This window comes from Herpailurus yagouaroundi, unplaced genomic scaffold (genome assembly GCF_014898765.1).
Source record: "Herpailurus yagouaroundi ecotype Mexico unplaced genomic scaffold, PumYag 211, whole genome shotgun sequence".
NCBI classification, from domain to species: domain Eukaryota; kingdom Metazoa; phylum Chordata; class Mammalia; order Carnivora; family Felidae; genus Herpailurus; species Herpailurus yagouaroundi.
The window spans coordinates 3,592,495-3,615,249 of record NW_024412442.1 but is presented as its reverse complement, the minus strand read 5'-3'; the positions used below and the strand labels follow the sequence as shown (position 1 = coordinate 3,615,249).

The following is a 22,755-nucleotide window of genomic DNA, read 5'->3' as shown; positions in this document are numbered from 1 at the left end:
AAAATTTCAGTGCCTTTTAATTGAACCCTAAAAGTCAAGTCTCATTACCTCTGCCATCTGTTGCTTTCTCTGAGCTTTTGTAGCTTCTGTGTAGGCATTGTGGTCTGTCTCAATGATGATAAGGTTGTTACTCTCTGGGTGAATGACAAATTTCCTGGGTGTATACTGCAACGGAAAGGCTACCTGATTGAAGACAGCACCTAGCTTCTCCAATGCTAAAATCCTATGGGGAGAAAGGCAGGGAATTAATAGATTATTCATTCAGGAACTAGAAAATGATGTCAAAATAGTCTGTGAGCAGTCACAGCAAATGCATCACCCCTCAAGCTCTAATGCTGGCAGTAAGAAGCATGCCTTCTAATATAGAAGATTCTGCACAATAGACAAATCCTAGAAGGGACTTCCACTCCAGGAACAGCCAGCAACTATTCATGGTGACTCTGGTTTTCACCGTTGAAACCCACATTAGAACCTTCAAAGGAGGGGCACCTGGGTGGCTCAGTCAGTTAAGCCTCTGACTTCAGCTCAGGTCATGATCTCATGGTTCGTAGGTTCGAGCCCGGCATCAGGCTGTGTGACAGCTCAGAGCCTGGAGCCTGCTTCGGATTCTGTGTCTCCCTCTCTCTCTGCCTCTCTCCCACTCACTGTCTCTCTCTCTCTCTCTCTCTCTCTCTCTCTCTCTCTCTCTCTCTCTCAAAAATAAACATAAAATAATTTAACAAAAAGAATGGAGTTCAATATTCTAAAATGGATGAATATTTTATCTTTAGAACCTTTCTTCACACCTAGACATCTGTTGAAACTAGTTATTCCTAAACAATTCAAGAGCCAATACGGGAATGAAGACATGCAGGACATGTAAACACGGCATGTATCTCAGCTGGCAAAGCTACTCCTCTCTGATCACCGCTTTCCCTTTGCCACCCGTGCTCATGCTTTCCCCACACCCCACCAGGGACACAAATCTTGCTTATCCTTTTATGTCCCCCCAAATTGGATCACATGAAAAAGTTTTTCCACCAGGACCAATTCTGTAATGGAAGTAGGATTTTACCTCTATCTTTGTAGGGTTTTCTGGCTGGGTCTAAGTATGAAACACACATAAGTCACTTTAGTAGGAGAGAACGTACACATTTATATAAGTTTTAAGTGACAGGAGAGCCCTCATGAGGCAATGAAGATCCAGAGAAATGGCAACGCCAACATACTTTTGTATTAGGATGAACAGGGAGAGGTCATTGCGGAAAATTAAACTCTAGAAGGAGCCCGGAGGGCGATGTGAATTATTCTAACAAGTCCTGTCTGTATCAGCTCTTTTGGCTTTGACTCCTCATTAAAGAACATTTTTCCTCCTGGTACAGGGAGGGCATCCTTCACATCAGAGTTTATAGGTCCTGTGTTTAGGAAGTAAAAGGGAGATTAGAATGTCCTTCCTGCAGCTGGTGCTTTTTAAGTGATTTTAGTTCAAAACAATCTTTATGCCAAAGTGAAATACTCTTCCACCATTCAATTCCAACACAAGGGATCATACTGATAGTAAAGGTCTAATAACATTATTTAGCATCTCTGGGAGTTATGTGCATCTGGCCAAGGCTATAAATGATTTCGAAAAAAAGTCATATGTAATATATGTAAACATATGTCATTCCTAGTTCAGTATTCCTCTTCCTATCTGTGACTCAAAGGCCTAGGCTCCTTTCTTGTTATATTTCAAAGTTGTCAACACATGGCTCCCAAGCGTCTCTGGGTGTTTTCTCCATTTTACCTGTCCATATGCGGAAAAGGTTAAGTAAGGCCAGGAAACAGTGGAGACCATACTTTTCCACATTTTATTTGCCAGAACTCAGTCCTATAGCTCAATTTAGCAAACTAGGCTGGGAAGTGGAGTCTAGCTGTGTGCCCAGGAGGAAGAAGGAAAGACTGGGAGGGATCCAGACTCACTATATACTTGGAATCACGAGCACAGAGAGAGAACTGATGAAGATCAGCCCTAGGTCTTTTTTTGTTTGTTTGTTTTTTTATTTTAATAGTTCATTCTACACTTTAAATCATATGTAAAGTTACTTAAACATTTAAATTCAATTATTGGTCTATTAAAAACGTAGTGTCTTCTGCCAATGGTTGATACAACTTTTTTCTTATCCAAGGTTTCTAAGTGTCTGATAAAAAAAGAAAACAATCCCATTCAGTGCCCTAGTCCTATTGAATCCATTATGGCAATTACATCGATTCTTAGGACTTTCTTCATAAACTGTAGGATACAACAAGATTACCAAACCTCCCTTATGTGTCAGAGGAACTCACGAATTGGGATAGTCAAGGGCACTATTTGCAAATGTTAGAAATGTTCTTCAGAAAGGGCAAAAATTCTTCCCTGTAAGCTCATGTCACTCCTCTTAGTTTTAGCACCAAGTAATTGGTGGGTTTTTTCTTCTCTAAGTTAACAACTTCATTAATAGAATCTATTTGCAGTTAGTAGTTGTATGCCAAGAAGGTAAGGAATGGTAAATTCTTCACTGAACAAAACATTTTTATTCTTAAAAGGTGGCAGGAATAAGGGTAATTAAAAAAAGAAAGCTAAATGAACAATGCCCTGATGAGACCTATGGCCTTGGCATTCATGCCCCAATGTGTGGCTAACAGAGTTAACAAGCAATGTGCTCCCGACGTCTGGAGGCATGCTGCTATGAAGCAGAGGAAAACCCAGAGAAGGGGGATCCATTCACAGAGCCTATTCAAAAGGACAGCATTAGGCATCATCACTCCGGCCTTCTTTGGGGTTCCAAGGAGGGACTAGATGGGAGGAGAACTTTGGGAGAACACAGGTTGGGATTTTGCTCGGCTGAAACTCTGAAGGATTTTTGGACCCATCCCAAATAGTAAGTACATTTTTTATGAACGTTGAATCTAGGTAAGTTGGGGAGAAACACAAGTGAGTTTACATTCATTTGGGTTCTTGACATGACCACAATAAACATGTTCAAGGAAGGGCTCTAGAAGCAGAAAACCACATGCACCTTGGCAAAGAACTGGAGTTCACAGGTTACCATGACAACAAAAGAAAAGGGGAACTGGTAAGGATGGACATAAGGAAGAAAATGGTGTTTCAAACAGACTGACCAAGAATTCTTAACAGTTTCAATGCAGTTTTTTTAAAAAATTATTTTAATGGTTATTTATTTTTGAGAGAGTGCGTGCGTGCCCGTGTGCATAATTGGGGGAGGGGCAGAGAGAGAGGGAGACACAGCATCTGAAGCAGGCTCCAGGCTATGAGCTGACAGCACAGAGCCCGATGTGGGGCTCGAACCCACAAACTGTGAGGTCATGACCTGAGCTGAAGTCAGATGTTTAACCGACTGAGCCACCTAGGAGCCCCAAGTTTTAAATATATTTTCCATCTCAGTGATTTACATATATGTTATGTAGAGTTTTCTGGTAAAATTATATACTTTAATTTATTGCTTGCATATTGCAAAGGCAACTTTTTATAAAGGAAAACACTACTTGGCCAGCATGGTAAATGTTCCCAGACGTGTCATCTGCCTTCCAGTATCTCAGCCCTTGCCCTAACTCACAGTTCTTACGTAGTTCTTAGAAATTATGAAAGTAATAAATCAAAGCAATAATAATACAAATTTTAGAATCTGATAAAGTATTCTATTATATGAAGTCTTCCTTCCTCTTGAGTCCTAATTAGCATCATTATGTAATGTTGACTCTGTCTCTAAATAGAGCAAACTACTAAACTGTATCATGAAAGAAAGTGATACTCTATTGTCAGGAAAGCATTATAAATCTTACAGTAATGTGCAAACATGAAATATAGTAAATTTAGTTTTATTATTTTTTTCAATTCTTCACTTCCTAAGAATATCTATGTATCTATCTATCTATCTATCTATCTATCTATGTATCTGTCTCTATCTAGCTATCCATCCACACATCCTGTGGACTGTCCTCCTAAAAAGCCTTAACCCTCAATGGCATAGTACTTGAAGGTAAGGCCTTTAGAAACAAGAGGGTGGGGCCCTAATCTTGGGATTAGCACCCTTACAAATACCGGAGATTAGCTTGCTTTCTCTCACTTTCCTCTATGTGAGCCAGGAAGAGAGCTCTCACCAGAGTTTGACCATGCTGGTACCCTGACTTCAGACTTCCAGCCTCTAGAACAGTGAGAACTAAATTTGTTTGAGCCCTTCTTTCTGTGGCATTTTATTATGGCATCCTGACTTAAGACAGTATATATGCTAATTCTATATTATAATATGCAATATGTATTATGCACATAAACACACACATACATTCTATCCCTCTCTCTTTCACTGGTTATATGAGAAATATCATTTCAGACAGATGTCAAATTATGTCTCTGGCAATAACATGAAACTAAATGCCTACTTCTCACCATTGGGATCATTAAATAGTTGCAGTTTAAACCCCAAAATATAATGTATTTTTCAAGGACTGTGTTAATTATTTTTAAAGCATTCATTATTCATCAAAGCATTACGAAAGCTGATATTTTTATAGACTAAACTGTCATGTTAACTAAATATCAACTTTTAAAATAAGGGTAATATTATGTTAATTTAGAAAAACTTAAACTAGAATGGGAAGGACCATTCATTGATCAACTCTTATTGCAGCAGTTTTGAGAGGCCATAACGAAGCAAAACAAAAAAAACTTTACATATCACAAAAACTGATGGAAATCAATACCTATATTCCTCTTGTGTGAAGCGTGGGATTTCTCCAGGATGTAAGACCAGAATCTTCACCGTGGCACTGCTGGACATCACAGGCTCACCATCATCAAAAGCGACGACCACCAACTTAAAAAGTAATACAAATTCATGTTAAAGATTATTAACAAGAAGAAAAGAAGGCATCATTTTAATCTTTGGACTGCCTGGCCCCAGAGGGGGCACAGTGATCATGTCCTCACTGTCTGCCAGGTCGTAACCACTGTACTAGGATATGTTACATATATTCTCAATCTTTACACCAGTCCCACCATGTAGATGTTTTATGTTCATTTCCTAGACAAGAAAACTCAAAGAAGTTGAGTTACTAACTCTATGACAAAACACTACCAGTAAAAACAGGTAGACAATGCGACATCTCTCCAATGGTTAAACTGATTTCTCTTACACAACCCCACTGATGCCTACAGTAAAACATGTGCCATTATAAGCACCAACACTTATTTAAAAAGTGTTAAATTCAGTCACATCGATAGCAAAAAGCTAATTAGCTTGCTTATAAAAAGAAATTAATTTTTCCAGGGAATTAATTGTCTGCAAGATTATAGGGCAGAAATACTTCACTCTGGAGGATAAAACTGGAAATCTTTCCAGTTTAATACACTTAGATATACACTCTCTTAAAAATATAGACAACCAAGTCCACACTGCATAGTAGAAACAGTTCCAATGATGCAAAATGCAGAAAAGCTTTCATTTCAAGATGGAACAACTATATAATATTTATTACTATAATTTATAATTGAGTTTTTGATAACATATTATGTCATGAATAATTCTTCTATTTAAGAAATGTTAAATATTTTCAAAACTATGTGTTTGTCAAGAATGTGTATAATTTTGGAAGCTACAGCTATTAATCTAAACCAGTTCAACTTAGACTATGAAGCCATAACTAAGGATCATCTTGCAGCCAATGATTTAGCCTTGGGTTAATATTTTACAAATGGAACAATTTCTCCCAACAGTGGTAGGATTATGTGAGGCATGGTACCCATGACACCCTCAAGGTTAACCGATGAGGGCATTTCCTCATTGCAGGGTCAGAGGCTTTATTAACAATGAAAAAAGTATTCTAAGTAATTACAGAAAAGGGAAATGCTCAGACATTTAATAAAATAGATTATTTATGGTAATAGTGAAGGGTAACACTATTTGAAATTTTCTGGAAGTATAACTTATCATGGGTACGTAAACTTGACCCAACAATTCTGCATCTCAGTACTTAAGGGAAAGAAATCGGGTCAGCAGCAAAAGTTATTGCACAAAGAGGTTCACAACAGCAAATTTTATCATGACAAAAAATTAGAAACAGCCTAATTATCCAAGAACAAAGTATTAGACAAAATAATAATAGTGGATTCATACAATAGAACATCATATAACTATTAAAATAATACCACTACCAGTATTTATTGGCATGGGCAATATATTATGAAGTTAAAAAAGCAGTATGAATAATAGGATCATGTTATTTTATTTATTTATTCATTTTGTTAAATTTACTTATTTTGAGAGAGAGGGTGTGTGCATGTGTGAGCAAGGTGGGGGAATGGCCGAGAGAGGGAGAGAGAGAGAATCCCAAGCAGGCTCTGAGCTGTCAGCCCAGAGCCCAATGCAATTCTTGATCCCATGAACCGTGAGATCGTGACCTGAGCAGAAACCAAGAGTCAGATGCTTAATAGACTGAGGTTAAGCCACCCAGGTGTCCTTTATTTGATCATATTATTTGAAAACACATTATGTGTGCACTTGCATTTGCATGGAGTGTCATCATAAGGATAGATACTAAAATGGTAAATTCTAGTTATCTCCAAGATGTGAAATATCAAGTGTACTTTTTTCTTTTGCTTATCTGATTCTCTAAATATCTATGTGGTTAAAAAATATATTATTTTGTAATTTAAATTATTTTGTACAGCCATCTGTTAAACTGAACTCTCAGAAGTTAAATATCAAACAGACCATGTAAGGGAAACACGGCACTGACCTTAAAAATTGTCGTAGGTTCTTCATTAAGATTGACTCGAGTTATTACTCTTCCAGAATCTTCTTCTACGTCAAAAATACTAGCAGGATAAGGAAACTGGACATCATCTACTCTGTACCTCACACGACTTGCAGGTAATCCCTAGAATGAAATTATATATTATGAATTTACTCTTCACAAAATGAAAACAAAGAATATCGATGATGCAAAACTGATCTATAAAACGCATGGCCTTTTAGAAGTAAAAGATCATATTAAGCCATCACACTTCCACGTGTGAAATGCCACAGCCTCTCTACCTGTTACTGAAAACGATTTATGTGAAATAATAAACTACTGGCTGCCTTGAACGTCTTCTCTTCCACTTTCCTTTAATTGTAGGAATCTCACCCGACTGAAACACCATGTGTGCTTAATAGTTTAGCTTCTAAGACAATTCTAAATTATGTTCTTTCATTGTGCTTTTCTGAACTCTGACACTCAGAGCACAATGAAATGCGGAAGATCTGGAAGACTTGTAAAGTGGAAGGATAGGTACGGATGGGGAGGAGACAGAAAGTACCATCTGCTCTGTGCTGTTTAACACCTAGGTTTTTTCATAGATAAATTAATCCTCGTAACTAACAATCCTTTAGGATATCATTACTAATGACGGTGATAGTAATAATAGTAAAATAATGATGCCTAATCTTTGTTGAATGGTTACTATGTGCAAGAAGCATAGTAAAGATGATACATATATATTCTACCACACATTTTTTTAAATTTTCAGTTAATGAACTTGAGGCTTATGGGGAGTTAAAGGATGTTGACTTGTCCCAGTTATAGACCAAGATAAGTCGGGATAGTTAAATAATTTTTAGAAAAATAAATTAAGATTTGATAAAACTTTTAGACTGTAATAAAAATAGTCAAGATGGTTGGACATCCTCACTTACATTAGGGTTTAGGTTGGTCTTTTTTTGAATTATAGTAAGTGACACTGGTGTGTCAGTATAATCTTTTCAGCGCTTAAGCCAGCCCTTGAGGTGAAGTAAACAATTTGAACACAGAGCTGGCATGTGGTAGATTTGACCTCAAACCCAAACAGATGCTATGTGAACCACTAAATTCCTAGGATGAAAACATTCCCAAGCTTCAGTCACGGGCATGTCTACCTTCTCTACCTGTATTTTTAGACTCTACAATCTCTTCCAGTCCTTTAAACAACTTCTATTTGTTCACAACTCCCAAAGTTAAATTCTGGCTACACTCATTCTTTAAACTCCCAAGTAATATATATAATAGTCAACTTAGATGTTCTATTTTTAACTCAACATACCCCAAAACAGCATATTGATTTCCTCTCCCAGACATATACGTAATCCACTCTAGGTCAATGGCCCCACCCTTTTACCAAGTTGGTCTCTCTGAAAGCCCTAGGGAAGGCATTGACCCTTCTCATTCTTTCAGACTCCACAACTGAACTGTCCTCAAGTCCTGCCAATAGCTCAATGAAAGCATGCTTAATATAGGTCATTTTCATCTTTTCTATCAATTTGTTTCCTGCAGTGGACCCTTAATTGAACTTCTCCTTCTATTCTATTTGAATTATCTTAAAATATATAAACCATCTCTGAGATATAAAAATGTAAACTATAAACCGAGAGTTTTTCCCCTACTAAGGTCAGGAACAAGACAAGGATGCCCACTCTCACCACTTTTATTCAACATAGTACTAGACATCCTAGCTACGGCAATCAGACAAGAAAAAGAAATGAGTTATCCAAATTGGTAAGAAAGAAGTAAAACTTCCATTATTTGCAGACAACATGATACTATATATGGAATCCTAAAGAGTCTAGCAAAAACAAGCAAAACAAACAACAACAACAACAAAAAGAAACTACTAGAACTGATAAATTAATTCAGTAAGATCTCAGGATACAAAATCAATATTCAGAAATCCATTGCATTTTTATATATTAATAATGAAGTAGCATAAAAAGAGATTAAGAAAACAATCCTATTTACAATTGTGCCAAAAGTCATAAAATACCTAGGAATAAACTTAACCAAAGAAGTGAAAGACCTTATTTCAAAATCTATAATATACCAATGAAAGAAACTGAAGAAAACACAAATAAATGGAAAGGTATTCTATGCTCAAGGATTGGGAAAATAAAACATTGTTAAAAGGTCCATACTACCCAACAATCAAAAAATTCCATGCAATCTCTATATAAATACCACCAATATTTTCACAGAACTAGAACAAACAATCATAAAATTTGTATAGAACCAGAAAAGACCCCAAAGAGCCAAAGTTATCTTGAAAAAGAAAAACAAAACTGGAGGTAGTACAATCCCAGCTTTCAAAATATACTACATAAAGTAATTAAAACATGACCGTACTGCCACAAAAAACAGACAAACAGATGAATGGAACCAAACAGAACCTGAAATAAACCCACAATTATATGATCAGTTAAACTTAAACAAAGGAGGCAAGAGTATGCAATGGGAAAAGACAGTGTTTTCAACAAATTATATTGGGAAAACTAGAAACAACATGAAAACGAATGAAACCAGACTTCTTTCTTATGCCATTCATAAAAATACATTCAAAATATATTAAAGACTTAAATGTGAAACCTGAAACCATAAAAATCCTAGACGAGAACACAGGTAGTTAATTTCTCTGACATTCATTATAGCAACATTTTTCCAACTATGTCTCCTCAGGCAAGGGAAACAAAAGCAAAAATGAACTATTGGGACTATATCAAAATAAAAATCTCTGCACAGCAAAGCAAATAATCAACAAAATTCAAAGATAACCTAATGAATGGGAGAAGACATCTGCAAATACATAACCGATAAAGGGTTAGTATCCAAAATATATAAAGAAGTTAAACACCTTAAGGCAAAAAAACAAATAATCCAGCTAAAAATATGCAGAAGACATGAAAAATCACTTGCCAAAGACACACAGATGGACAAAAGACACATGAAAATATGTTCAACATCACTCATCAGCACAGAAGTGCAAATAAAAACTACAGTGAGGTATCACCTCTCACATGTCAGAATAAAACAAAAAACACAAGAAACAAAAAGTGTTGGTGAGAATATGGAGAAAAAGGGACCCTCGTGTACTGTTGGTGGGAATGGAACTGGTAGAGCCCCTCAAGAAGACAGTATGGAGGATCCTGAAATAATTGAAAAGAGAATTACAGGGGTGCCTGGGTGGCTCCGTCGATTAAGTGTCCAAGTCTTGGTTTAGGCTCAAGTCACCATCTCAGAGTTCGAGGGACAGAGCTCCACATTGGGCTCTGGGCACACAGCTCAGAGCCTGCTTAGGATTCTCTCTCTCTCTGTCCTTCTCTGCACCCCCTTCTCAAAATAAATAAATAAACATTAAAAAAATTAAAAGTAAAATTACCCTATGATCCAGTAATTTCACCACTGGAATTACCAAAGAATACAAAAACACTAATTCAAAAAGATATACACACCCCTATGTTTACTGAAGCATTATTTACAATAGCTAAGATATGGACGCAGTTCAAGTGCCCATCAATTGGTAGAATATACGTATGCTTTATATTTATATTTATATTTGTATTATATTCATATTTGTATTTGTATTTATATACATGCTACATATGTATCCTGGAATAGTGTTCATCCATAGCAGAGGATGAGATCTTGCCATCTGTGACAACATGGCTGAACCTAAGTGAAATAAGTCAGAATAAGAAAGACAAACACCATACGATTCACTGATATGTGGAATCTCAAAAACAAAACAGATGAGTAAACAAACAAAAAGCAGAATCAGACCCATAAACACAGAGAATAAATAGATGGTTTCCAGAAGGGAGGTAGGAAAAATGGGTGAAGGGGACAGGGAGGTACAAGCTTCTATTATAGAATAAATCAGTCACAGGGATGAATAGCACAGCACAGGGAATACGGCCAATGGTACTGTGATAGTGATGTGCGGTGACAAAGAGTAAGTACACTTGTAAGCACAGATAATGTCTTGAGTTGTTTATTTTTATTTATTTATTTATTTATTAAAAAAAAATTTTAATGTTTGTTTATTTTTGAGACAGAGAGAGACAGAGCATGAACGGGGGAGGGTCAGAGAGAGAGGGAGACACAGAATCCGAAGCAGGCTCCAGGCTCTGAGCTGTCAGCACAGAGCCCGATGCGGGGCTCGAACTCACGGACCGTGAGATCATGACCTGAGCCGAAATTGGATGCTTAACTGGCTGAGCCACCCAGGCGCCCCTGTCTTGAGTTGTTTAACTACTATGCTGTACATCTGAAACTAATAGGACATTGTGTGTCAAATATACTCAAATTAAAAAAAAAATAATGATAATGACAGGAGTTGTCAGCTGTTCATTTGTGCACTTTACTACATTATCAGAGAATGTTCATTTCATGCATTTTCATGTTTATGCTTACAAGAAATTCAGGAGTTGGCATGAGTAGTAACCATATTTTACAAAAAGAAAATCAAGCCTTTAAGAGTTATCTAGTTTCCAGCATTTCCTCAGATAGTACATTGCAGTGTTATTACTCGGATGAAACACAGCTCGTACTAAAACATAGGTCCTTACACATTAACCCAACTTAACATTCATCTATGCTATCCGACAGGAACACTTTGACATGAGAATGAATAGCGATACAATTGAGCAAAGTTACTTGGGAAAAATGCTCTAGAATTAGAAGCGCTTGTAAACCCTGCCTTAGGGCTCCGCCCAGGGAAGTTCCGGAACACATATCCCGTGAGGAATGAATGAAGCAAGAGCAAGACGACAGCACAAACTGTTTCAGGAATGAAATTTCAGGGTTTCTGTTAGATTCGGCACCCATTCTGTCTGTAGTATAACCAAAATTCTGAGGGCAATCACAAGATTAGTGACCAAGAAACTTTAAGAATGTTCATTATACACCACACACGCTCTTGACTAAAGCCGGCACATTCATGGTCCATTCTGAAGTACAGCTTTAACTGATCAAATAAAAAGAGAAAAAGTTCTGGTTTTATAGAATGCTGTCTCTCACATGCCTAAACTATTTTGCTAACCAGAACACCAGGCCCTTCCTAAAGAATCATTACAGATAAATTTGTATGTATATGAAAATAAATGTTATATGTTACCTATGGCAATGAACTTTTTGTTCTATGATTTTACCACACATAAACAGAATGTGGCTTTCCTATGGCATCATCAGCCCACCAGAGACATTTTAATTTTTCCCTCTATCACACTGTATCAAGGCACCACATTTTATTTGATATCACATGCAACAATAACTAAATACCTAAAATTATTTGGATTTTTCCTTTGAATATATTCAAAAGGCTTTTCATTTTCTTTCCCTCCCTCCTCCCTCTTTTCTCCCACCAACATACTTTTTCTCTATTCTTTTCTTCCTTTCCTCCCTTCCTCCTTTTTTTTTCTTTCCAAAATCTTTAAAAAAGTGTTGCTTTATACTTACATATTCAGGCCATATGATTATTTGCAATTGGCTTTGGGGACAGCCTCAACATGCCTAACACTGTCCCTGGGCCATTTATGACATGAATCAGGTCAACGGCATGTTTCTCAAGAAGTCATAAAAAGTAAAATTAATAATAAAATTAAAAGTCATTAAAAGTCATTAAAAGTAAAATTAACCTGGAAAACAATGTCATCATAAAATCCACATATTCAACCACGCTAAAAAAAAGAGGACTATTTATTATAAGCTTTATCGCTTAATATTTATCACTCTTATTTTTTAAAATCCTTCAGTACTGATTCCATTACAATTTAATAGATATGATCAGAGTATTCTAAATTCACTCAACTGTATTTTTAAAAATACAATGAAATAGTCCATTGACTTTCTAAGTTATATATTTTAATAAGTACATTATGTACACATTAATATATCATTTAGGTAAATATAAATTTAAATATTAACATTAAAAACCCAAATATTTGGCAATTTAGATAAATATTAATTTATCAATGTTTTATTATTTTTTTTTCTAATTTTTTTTTCAACGTTTTTTATTTATTTTTGGGACAGAGAGAGACAGAGCATGAACGGGGGAGGGGCAGAGAGAGAGGGAGAAACAGAATCTGGGCCATCAGCCCAGAGCCCAACGTGGGGCTCGAACTCACGGACCGCGAGATCGTGACCTGGCTGAAGTCGGACGCTTAACCGACTGCGCCACCCAGGCGCCCCTAATTTATCAATGTTTTAAAACTTTAAATTGTGCCAGAATTGAGGGACTTTGGTTTACACTCATGTATTCCCAATATGTTGATATTTCTCCCAGTTGAATACATCGAATACAATTCTTTTTTTAAGTAAACCAAGTAAACCAAGCCAAATGTTTGGTAAGCCAACCTGTAAAAAATACTTAAAACTGAGATGAAAATATTTATCACTCTCTACTTCAGGATAAGCTAGTATGTATATTATATCTATCTGTATATGCATTTATATGTTTATTAAGAGAGTTTTTGGGGGGCGCCTGGGTGGCTCAGTCGGTTAAGCGGTCGACTTCAGCTCAGGTCATGATCTCGCGGTCTGTGAGTTCGAGCCCCGCGTCGGGCTCTGTGCTGACAGCTCAGAGCCTGGAGCCTGTTTCAGATTCTGTGTCTCCCTCTCTCTGACCCTCCCCGTTCATGCTCTGTCTCTCTCTGTCTCAAAAATAAATAAACGTTAAAAAAAATTAAAAAAAAAAAAAGAGTTTTTTGGACCATCCATAGACAGAAGGAAGATCTATCTTTTTATAAAAAAGTAAATATTTAAAATTTTATGACTATGGCAATAGATTCTTTTTCTATAACATTTCCAAATTATAATAAAGTCACTAACACTACAAGTAGTTTGCAAAAATTATTTTCTTAAACTTCATACTACATTAAAACTAGGCTACAGTTTAATTTATAAATGATAAACAAATGACTTCTTGGTCCTGCACTCTGATAAAACAAATTGATCGGTCTTTGCTTAGAACCAAAGAAACCTTGGGGGCTACCACTTAGTTCCCTGTCTTTATTCTTTTAAAAAATATTTTCAATGTTTGTTTATTTTTGATAGAGAAAGAGACACAGAGTGTGAATGGGTCAGGGGCATAGAGGGAGAGAGACACAGAATTGAAGCAGGCTCCAGATTCTGAGCAGTCAGCACAAAGCCTGGTGCGGGGCTCAATCCCAAGAGCCGTGAGATCATGACCTGAGCCACAGTCGGACACTTAACCAACTGAGCCACCCAGGCCCCCGAGCCATCTTTAGACACTACCACCACTGAACCATAACATTCAGATAAATTTTAAAAGATTTTGGCCAAAGTTAGTTCATACATGCTGTTAAGACTCAAGGTGGCATTTGAGGACTTAGACAGTTAGAAAGGCTCTTCCTCGCAAAACATTTGCTGAAAGCCAAGCTCATTTTGGCCTCTGTGAGATGGAGCAGAGTCTCTCTTTCATTTATGAAGACCAATATTTTACTCCCAGCCTCCTTTTGTTAGGATAGTTCTAATTGTGTTTGTATCATCTGAGGAGTTATTTTCTTGTCTTTCTGTCTTCACACCCTTACTTATCATAGTTGTTTAGAAAGGTATTCAAACTGTGGGTTCAAAATTAAAACAAAAAAACAAATTATATATGGTTTTAGGTCACCACCAAAGAAGACGAATACTTTAGATATCCATAGTGGAATCCATTTCGTTTTATTCTTTAGTTAACTAACTAAACTATAATATCTCTTCCTTAGAACAGATATTTTAATATCATGAGGTAAAATGTATTTTGACATTTCAGGCAATGTAGAATTTCAAATAGGGGACTATAAGGTAAACTTTGATCCAACATGATTTATGGAAATTTCATGGGTAATCTCATGATATGTATGTATGTTAAGCGTTCGACTTTGGCTCAGGTCACGATCTCACAGTTTGTGAGTTCAAGCCCCACATCGGACTCTGTGCTGAAAGCTCGGAGCCTGGAGCCTGCTTCAGATTCTGTGTCTCCCTCTCTCTCTCTGCCCCTCTCCTGCTCGTGATCTATCTCCGTCTCTCAAAAATGAATAAATTTTTAAAAACATTTAAAAAAAGAAGACTAAGCAATTTTGGAATATTTATCTATTTACCTATCCACCACAAACAGGCATTATCAAAACAAATGAAATAAATTAGCCAAGACATAAACATTAATTTAATAGGAAAGTGGTAAAATTGTTTGCAAAGATTCTCTTTTCAGCAGGAAGTGGGGGCAAAAATAGAGTTTCTTATCATTATGCCTCTTGGAGTCTTTTGAAGGGTAAATACAATGAGTCCCTTGTTAAAATTTTATGGAAACTGAGGACATGTGTGAAACATAACAGTCAGCGTTTTTGAAGCCTCCTCACTTACTGTGACAGCAATTTCTATAAATCCAGCTGACCTCGTCTGTCTACTGGAGCATGCATGACTTCAGACAACCGTGATTTTGAAAGACTAATGAGGTGCTGGTATAGCAACCCCTCTTAATGTCACTTTCATTCACCACAAGGATTTGAGATATTTTTTCCCTGAATTTTCAAGTAAGTGACACATTCTCCTTTAGAGCGATATATTTCCCTAAACAAAATGTTCAAAAAAAGAACCCTGATGTTAGTGGGAGCTTAATCATTCAATGGGTGCTGAAAACTTCGAGTTGACACCACATAGACCACTGAAATTAAAACTGATGTAAATTTAAATTTAAAAATTATATAAAATATCAGCAATTGAAAATTCTATAAATTATCTATTCCCTAATACCTATCACCTTGGTCATGTTTATAGCAAAGGAATGAATTCATTATACATGGGATTCACTCATTCAACACGTCTATTGACTAGACACAGCTGAGTCCTGAGGGTATTAGAAGGAGAACTGAGTGGAGGAGATGGAGGTCATCTCATATCCCTACCTTCCTGATGATCATCAAAAGTAATTCAACAAGATTGCCCTCATACAACACCGAGGTCACACCTACCTCCACATTCTTCTGTTGTTCACTCTGCTACATCACTCCTGTGTGAGTGGTTCCTCCCAACATCCACATCCAAGTTTCAGATGGCCTATCCTCCACCCACACCCTTTCATAAGCCCCTTGAGTCAACCCTTCCTCTCTGTCAATCCTTACTCTCTGTTTTTTTAGACTATGTACCCTTGTCTGAATTATGTTACATATTTACTAGACTATGGGTTTGCACATATCTCTGTCCCTTGAGGGTGAGTTCCACTTGAGCAGATGATTTTTTGCCTTTCCATTAAGAGGTCAGAGAAAGACAGATACCATATGTTTTCACTCTTATGTGGATCCTGAGAAACTTAACAGAAACCCATGGAGGAGGGGAAGGAAAAAAAAAAAAAAAAAGAGATTAGAGTGGGAGAGAGCCAAAGCGTAAGAGACTCTTAAAAACTGAGAACAAACTGAGGGTTGATGGGGGATGGGAGGGAGGGGAGGGTGGTTGATGGGCACCTTTTGGGATGAGCACTGGGTGTTGTATGGAAACCAATTTGACAATAAATTTCATATATTGGAAAAATAAATAAATAAATAAATCAACAAATAAATAAATAAAAAGAGAAAAAAAAAAGAGGTCAAAAATAATTTGTTAACTGAATACTTAAAATATGAGCAATGCTTACACATACACGTATCCAGAATGGCCAGGATGTCCAAATCTACAGATATCACTTACGTGGACACGATGGGTGGCTGTGTGTGGAATCCCCACTTTGGTTGAAATGTCACCTGCATCCCTACTTGCAGTGGCCATGTGCACATTTTTTGAGAGCAAAAAGGAAGTAGAGATTACATCGGTGACTTTTTTGGGAGGGTGGTGGGGAAAGACACAAAAGAGATGATGATAGAACCTATGAAAACATAGCTCCCAAAGGAAAAAAAAAAAACAGGAGGAGAATACATATTCTTTCAAAAAAGATCCCTGAGTACAGTACTAGAGAAACAGAACTATTGTCATGAAAGTTCTTTCTTCTTCTTCCTCTTTTTTTTTTTTTTTTCTGGACTGGCTGAATATAAAGCAGTATCTCTTCCCTACTTCACAGCCCTTGTCCGTATATTCTGTTACCCCTGTAATTAGAGTCAACACCTTCTGCTGTTAAGCTTATCCTTTAAGGTAATGACACAATCCTCTTGAGTTTTCTAATAAAGGGACCCCGAGACGGCTTATATTATCAAGATACAGATGATGTTTTCTCACACCAACTACATTACACAATGTGCCAAATCTGAGTTATGTTGTGAGTTAACCAATTGTTGAAAATGATTGAGACTTCTGAGTAATATTTTTGGTAATTGTGAGAATCATAGTTACATAGGTCATTTTGTGTATGGTGTGGAAGGCCTCCAAGAATTTGCTTATCTCAGAAAGTAGCTAAGTTGGGGGACTGGGTGGCTCAGTGGGTTATGCATCCAACTCTTGGTTTCGGCTCAGGTCATGATCTCATGGTTCATAGGATCAAGCCCCATGTTGGGCTCTGCATTGACAGCACAGAGCCTGCTTGGGATTCTCTTTCTCCCTCTCTCTCTGTCCCTTTACTGCTCACTCTCTCTCTTAAAATAAATAAATAAACTTAAATAAAATAAAAATGTTTAAAAATAAAAGAAAGTTGCTAAGTTGTTGGCATGTTTTGAATTTAAAACCCACTAATAGCTGTCCATAGATTCCCATCTATAGCTAATGTTCATCTCTCAAGATGACAGGCAATGATGAGAAAGACAGATGTGCTCCTGTACTCCTGTACTTACGGGGCTCATAACTGGGACGAGGGGGACAAAAGGTCCACAGATAAACACAACCGCCTACTGACATTTCTGATAAAAGCTCTAAAGAAGCATGGGCACTAGCACATGAACGTGCTAGAACCAGATGACACAGTTTCAGGATTATAGTCAACTGGACTTTCCACCTCACTGCGCAGGCATTTACACATCAAGATGTGCCTTGAACATGTCCCCTGCTACACAGATCGTAGCGACTGTGTTACTGGTCAAGTCTGATCTGGTGCATCGTTTGGGTACAAAAGTGACAAGCTAAAATGTAACGTGTGTGTCAAGATTGTGGATACTTTATCTTCCTCTCAAGGGGATAAAAGTAGACATGTATCATTATGAAGTGACATAAACTAAAGATATCAATTTAAACAAAAGACCTTGCTAATTTTTGGTTAAAAAAACTTTCTTGAAGTATGTACATATTTATTTGGGTGGGGGGGGGGGTGTAGAGACCCAGTTAGCACGTGTTTTCATGAAAATTTTCCTCTCAAATTGGCCAATGACACAGATGACAGCAGAATTACTTTACAAGTCCAGGCACTGACATCCTCAGGTGTACAAATGATGACTATGTCAGCACTGTACCAAACCAGAGGTGAAGTTCGCCATCTTTCCCACCTGCCTGAAAGCAAGGACGAGGAGAACGAAACATCAACATCTCTGTGCCTGACATTGGCTAAGCGCTTTCATTCTTCATTAAACCCAAACACCAAGCCAGCGAAATGGTCTTGTTATTCTTACATGGAAATGAGGTTGAAAGAAGTCAAGTACGGGCAGTACAGTATCATTTTTCCTGGTTAAACACAGATGCCAACCCCTAGTGACATTCGTCAATAGCTTTGAAGGACTCGGGCTGTGTGCCAACCCTAATTGCCCTCAGGAAGGACATGACTTAATGACATCTATTAACAAATGAATTAATTGATTTGTTTGTTCATGTACTAGGCTCCTTTCCAAATATGATTTGAGGTAGTATGTGACTTATTTAAATAGAGTGGGGATTCCAAAATGTGAAAGGCATTTCCGCTTTGTGATGTCCTTTTATCTACTAAATTTGACTGTGAAAGGCTCAGTAAATATTAGTATGAGCTAGTACTGGCATAGCCATTTATTCAGCACATACAGAGCAATATGGTGACACAGTGACAACCTGAACCGGGCATTTTTTCCCTAGATGATGGGAACATGACAGCCCCCCCACCAAAAAAAATCCTGTCATGATGGTGTTGACATTAGATTTTTTTACATCAAAAAACATTTATATATGACAGAGTGTGTCTAACTAATATGGCAGAGTAAATGTAAATTTATCTCAAGAAAATAGAACCCTGAGATTTCAATTACCTTCTTTATTACTCAGCTCATTTTTACTTACGACTTACATTCTTATAGTGAGCATTAAACACAATATGTTTTCACTTAATGATGATAAAAATATAATTAATTACTACAGAAGGTAACTGCAGGTCTGTATGAAAGATGTTTCAAACTTGCAAACATAGGGAATTTCAACGAGACTATAATGGGCCAAAATAATTAAGTTCTTAATACCAGGGGATATCTTGATTCAGTAATTTTTCTTATATACATAATTATCAAGAAATTACTTATTCAGACCCACATAATTTTCTTCGTAATAATGGGAATCACATTAAATCAGGGAATACTAAACCTGTTATTACCATTACACACAAACATGAAGTAATTTGTTTTCAAGTATACCCAGATTCTTCCCCCTGATGTGGTTTCCAAACTTCTTTTTCCCCATGTCTTTGAAAGCAACTAATATGATGTATTTTGTAATGGTATAATTCTCAAAACCTCCCAAGTATCATTTGGCATTAGGGACTACTGTAAAGGGGTTTGGGTCGTGTTTGGCAATCATAATGGTTTTTTTAGTGGATCTGACCGAACGCTAAGGTATCCTTGAAAGACCCTGGGAAACTCTCCAAGTGTGGTTTTTCCCTCCCTCTGTCCTCCCTTCCCTTTCACACCTGTAGTGACTGCAACGTGTTGACGACATAGTGAGTCCACACTTGCACAGCCAACTTCCTTGTGCCAGATGTCATGACCTGATAGAGGTCAGGTAGCACACACAGTTCAGTTTCTACGGACGCGGCATTAACATAACTACTGAAGACACTGAGCAGTAGTTATTTACCTCTGTATCTTCGGGAAAACATGTTTTTCAAAGGTAAACATGTCTCAATCCCCTACAGACATCCAATAAATAACACATTCCTTGTCAAATGTTTTCACTCAGATACATTTTGAAATTTATAAAAGTAACGGCACACATTCAGCTTTCCTCACAGAAGCCAACTCATAAAAACAAAGGAACTTAAAAGTAGGGACGAATCTGAATGGGAGCTAATAACTAGTGATCCTGTCCCCTCTGTTTGAAAATCCTACTTTTCTAGGGGCGCCTGGGTGGCGCAGTCGGTTAAGCATCCGACTTCAGCCAGGTCACGATCTCACGGTCCGTGGGTTCGAGCCCCGCGTCGGGCTCTGGGCTGATGGCTCAGAGCCTGGAGCCTGTTTCCGATTCTGTGTCTCCCTCTCTCTCTGCCCCTCCCCTGTTCATGCTCTGTCTCTCTCTGTCCCAAAAATAAATAAAAAACGTTGAAAAAAAATTAAAAAAAAAAGAAAATCCTACTTTTCTTGGGATGAGACAAGAAATCTTGGCACTATCTTCATGGTCTAGCCGAACCCACAGAGTCTGACTTGGGTTTACTGCTCCAGACTCCTGACAAAAGTATTTTCTTTTGGTTTTTGATCATTATTTTTCTTCCTCTGACTTTAGGGCCTAATTCTGTCATGTCACCTTCCAGTGGAAATGCCTCTTTCTCTTCCAGATTTCAACTTGCAGCCACTTTTTCCAGAAACTTCCTTGACTTTCCATACAAAATCAGGCTCCCTTCTGTCTAATTTCATAGCACTATAAAGATTTACTTTTCAGAGATTTATGGTCTGTCATTTCTATTTATTTGATTTCTAACTCTGAATTTGAAATTCTTAGGCTAGGAAACATGACTGTTTTAATCTTTAATACCTAATGCAGTACTCTTAATTAACAACGGATACACACGTGTAAATAAATATTTTGTTTGGAACATAAGGACAGAGATTTAAGTTAAATATAATCCACAGTTTATGAAACATTGCCGTCAGTGGATCAATAGGCATATTTGCTTCTCATTTATTTATTTTTTTAATATTTATTTATTTATTTTGAGAAAAAGAGAGAAAGAATCCCAAGCAGGCTCTGCTCGGTCAGCACAGAGCCTGACACGGGGCTCGATCTTAAGAACCTGTGGGATCGTGACCGGGTAGCCCAAACAAAGAGTCAGATGCTCAACCGACTAAGCCACCCAGGTGCCTCTACTTAGCATTTCTTTACATCTTTTATCCTCATACCTTACTCCTACAATCTTCCTCAACCATCTCAATGAATTGAAAGAGAACCTTAACTGAACAGTTGTGGTACATCGTACTATTGTTCAGTAAATATCCACTCCTTTTTTCCTCCACTTCCAGGCCCATTGATTCTGGGTTGGGCTGTGGGACTTGCTTTGGTCAATGGACCCAAGACAGACACACAGCCAGTGGCCTGAACTGTGGCCATGTCAGTTGGGCAAATTCCCTTGTGGTTTCATCGTCACTGGGAACAGGGCAGGCTAGCTTCGGCAAAGATCCCTGAAAGAAGACTCACGTGGGACAGATTTGAGGCCAACCTTCAGCCGGAGAGCAAGGTCGGCCAACCCCTAGCTGCCTTGGAGATCTATGAGTAAGAATATAAATCTTTGATATAATGAATTAGTAACAATTTGGTACTGTTTACTCTGCAGCATTTTGGGGGGAAGACCTAATTGTTGCATACTGTGTGCAGTTTTACTTTTTTTTTTTTTTAAAAAAAAAGCCTTTATATAATGGCATTATTTTCTTTTTCTTACTACTTTCACAGAGTATTATGTTCTCACATTTCATTCTCGGTGCTGTGTGCTCATAAAATCCTGCTGTGCTAGAAGTCGTGAAGATACATCACACTTAATAATGACCATGGCTGTATGGGACTCTCTCTGAAGTGCTAGTCCCCCGTGTGGCTGAAATTCCTGATCCTGAGATTCCCCTGAATGCTTTGGGATTATCTGACTCTGCACCGAGTCTGCTTGGAGCAGGGGAGAGAACGGGGGTGAGGGCCCTCCATTATCATGCTGGGAGAGCCAGGTTTAAAGCCAGACACGCCATCGCATGCGCCCGGAGCACTGGTTGGCTCAAACAGAACCCTGAGTTCAGAGGGCTCACCTCAGGCACATGCACTGCAAAAAGACCCCCAGAAGAGATCAGGCTGGGAAGAAGCTGTCACAGAGGCCCGCTCCTTCTCCGCTGCCCCGTACCTTACGCATCCCCCGGCCCATGCTCGGTTGACCTGACCTGTGACCTTTACAGGCTTTCCCGGAGTGCAGGTGAAAAGAAAAGAGAGAAGGTAGCAGAATATAAACAGTAAATACAGAAGGCAAGTATCAGAGACGCAAAGCCTGAAAAAGACCAGGGAAAGACAACAACAATGGCAGATGATATTTGCTGAATATTCACTGTATGGCACCAATTGTTCCCCACAAATGCTATCATATAATCCTCATACCAACCCAACAGAGTAAGTACTATTTTGTTATTCTTTTTAAAAATTTGTTTATTTATTTTGAGAGAGAGAGAGTGTGCACGAGTGGGGGAGGGGCAGACAGAGGACACCCCCCCACCCCCGCCCCCAGCAGGCTCCATGCTGTCAGCAAAGACCCTGACTCGGGGCTCTGAGTCACACAAATAGTCTCACAAATAGTGAGATCATGACCTGAACTGAATGCAAGAGTCAGACAATTAATGAACTGAGCCACTCAGGTACCACATAAGTACTGTTTTTTTTTAATGCTATTTATTTATTTTGAAAGAGAGCAAGTGGAAGAGGGACGGAGAGAGAGGGAGAGAGAAAGGATCCCAAGGAAGCTTCATGGTCAGAGCAGAGCCCAACGTGGGGCTTGATTTCATGAACTGTGAAATCATGACCTGAGCCAAAATCAAGATTTGGATGCTTAAAGGACTGAGCCACCCAGGCGTCCCAGTACTTTTATTTATTTATTTATTTATTTATTTATTTATTTATTTATTTATTTAT

General features: G+C 37.9%; 1 protein-coding gene across 21 annotated transcripts in view; it reads right to left on the bottom strand.

The window, feature by feature from the left end:
* PCDH15 (protocadherin related 15) overlaps positions 1-22,755 on the bottom strand; it is a 1,259,847-nt gene that overhangs the window by 163,732 nt on the left and 1,073,360 nt on the right. For all 21 annotated transcript variants that reach the window (XR_005784343.1, XR_005784344.1, XR_005784345.1 and 18 more), the window contains 2 exons: positions 6,754-6,894; positions 4,720-4,832 (listed from right to left, as the gene is read on the bottom strand). Coding sequence is in view for 18 of the 21 variants with exons in the window: in XM_040454209.1 (XP_040310143.1) it covers positions 4,720-4,832; positions 6,754-6,894 (254 nt within the window). In the remaining 3 variants the exon portion in view is untranslated. The remainder of the gene's footprint in view (positions 1-4,719; positions 4,833-6,753; positions 6,895-22,755) is intronic.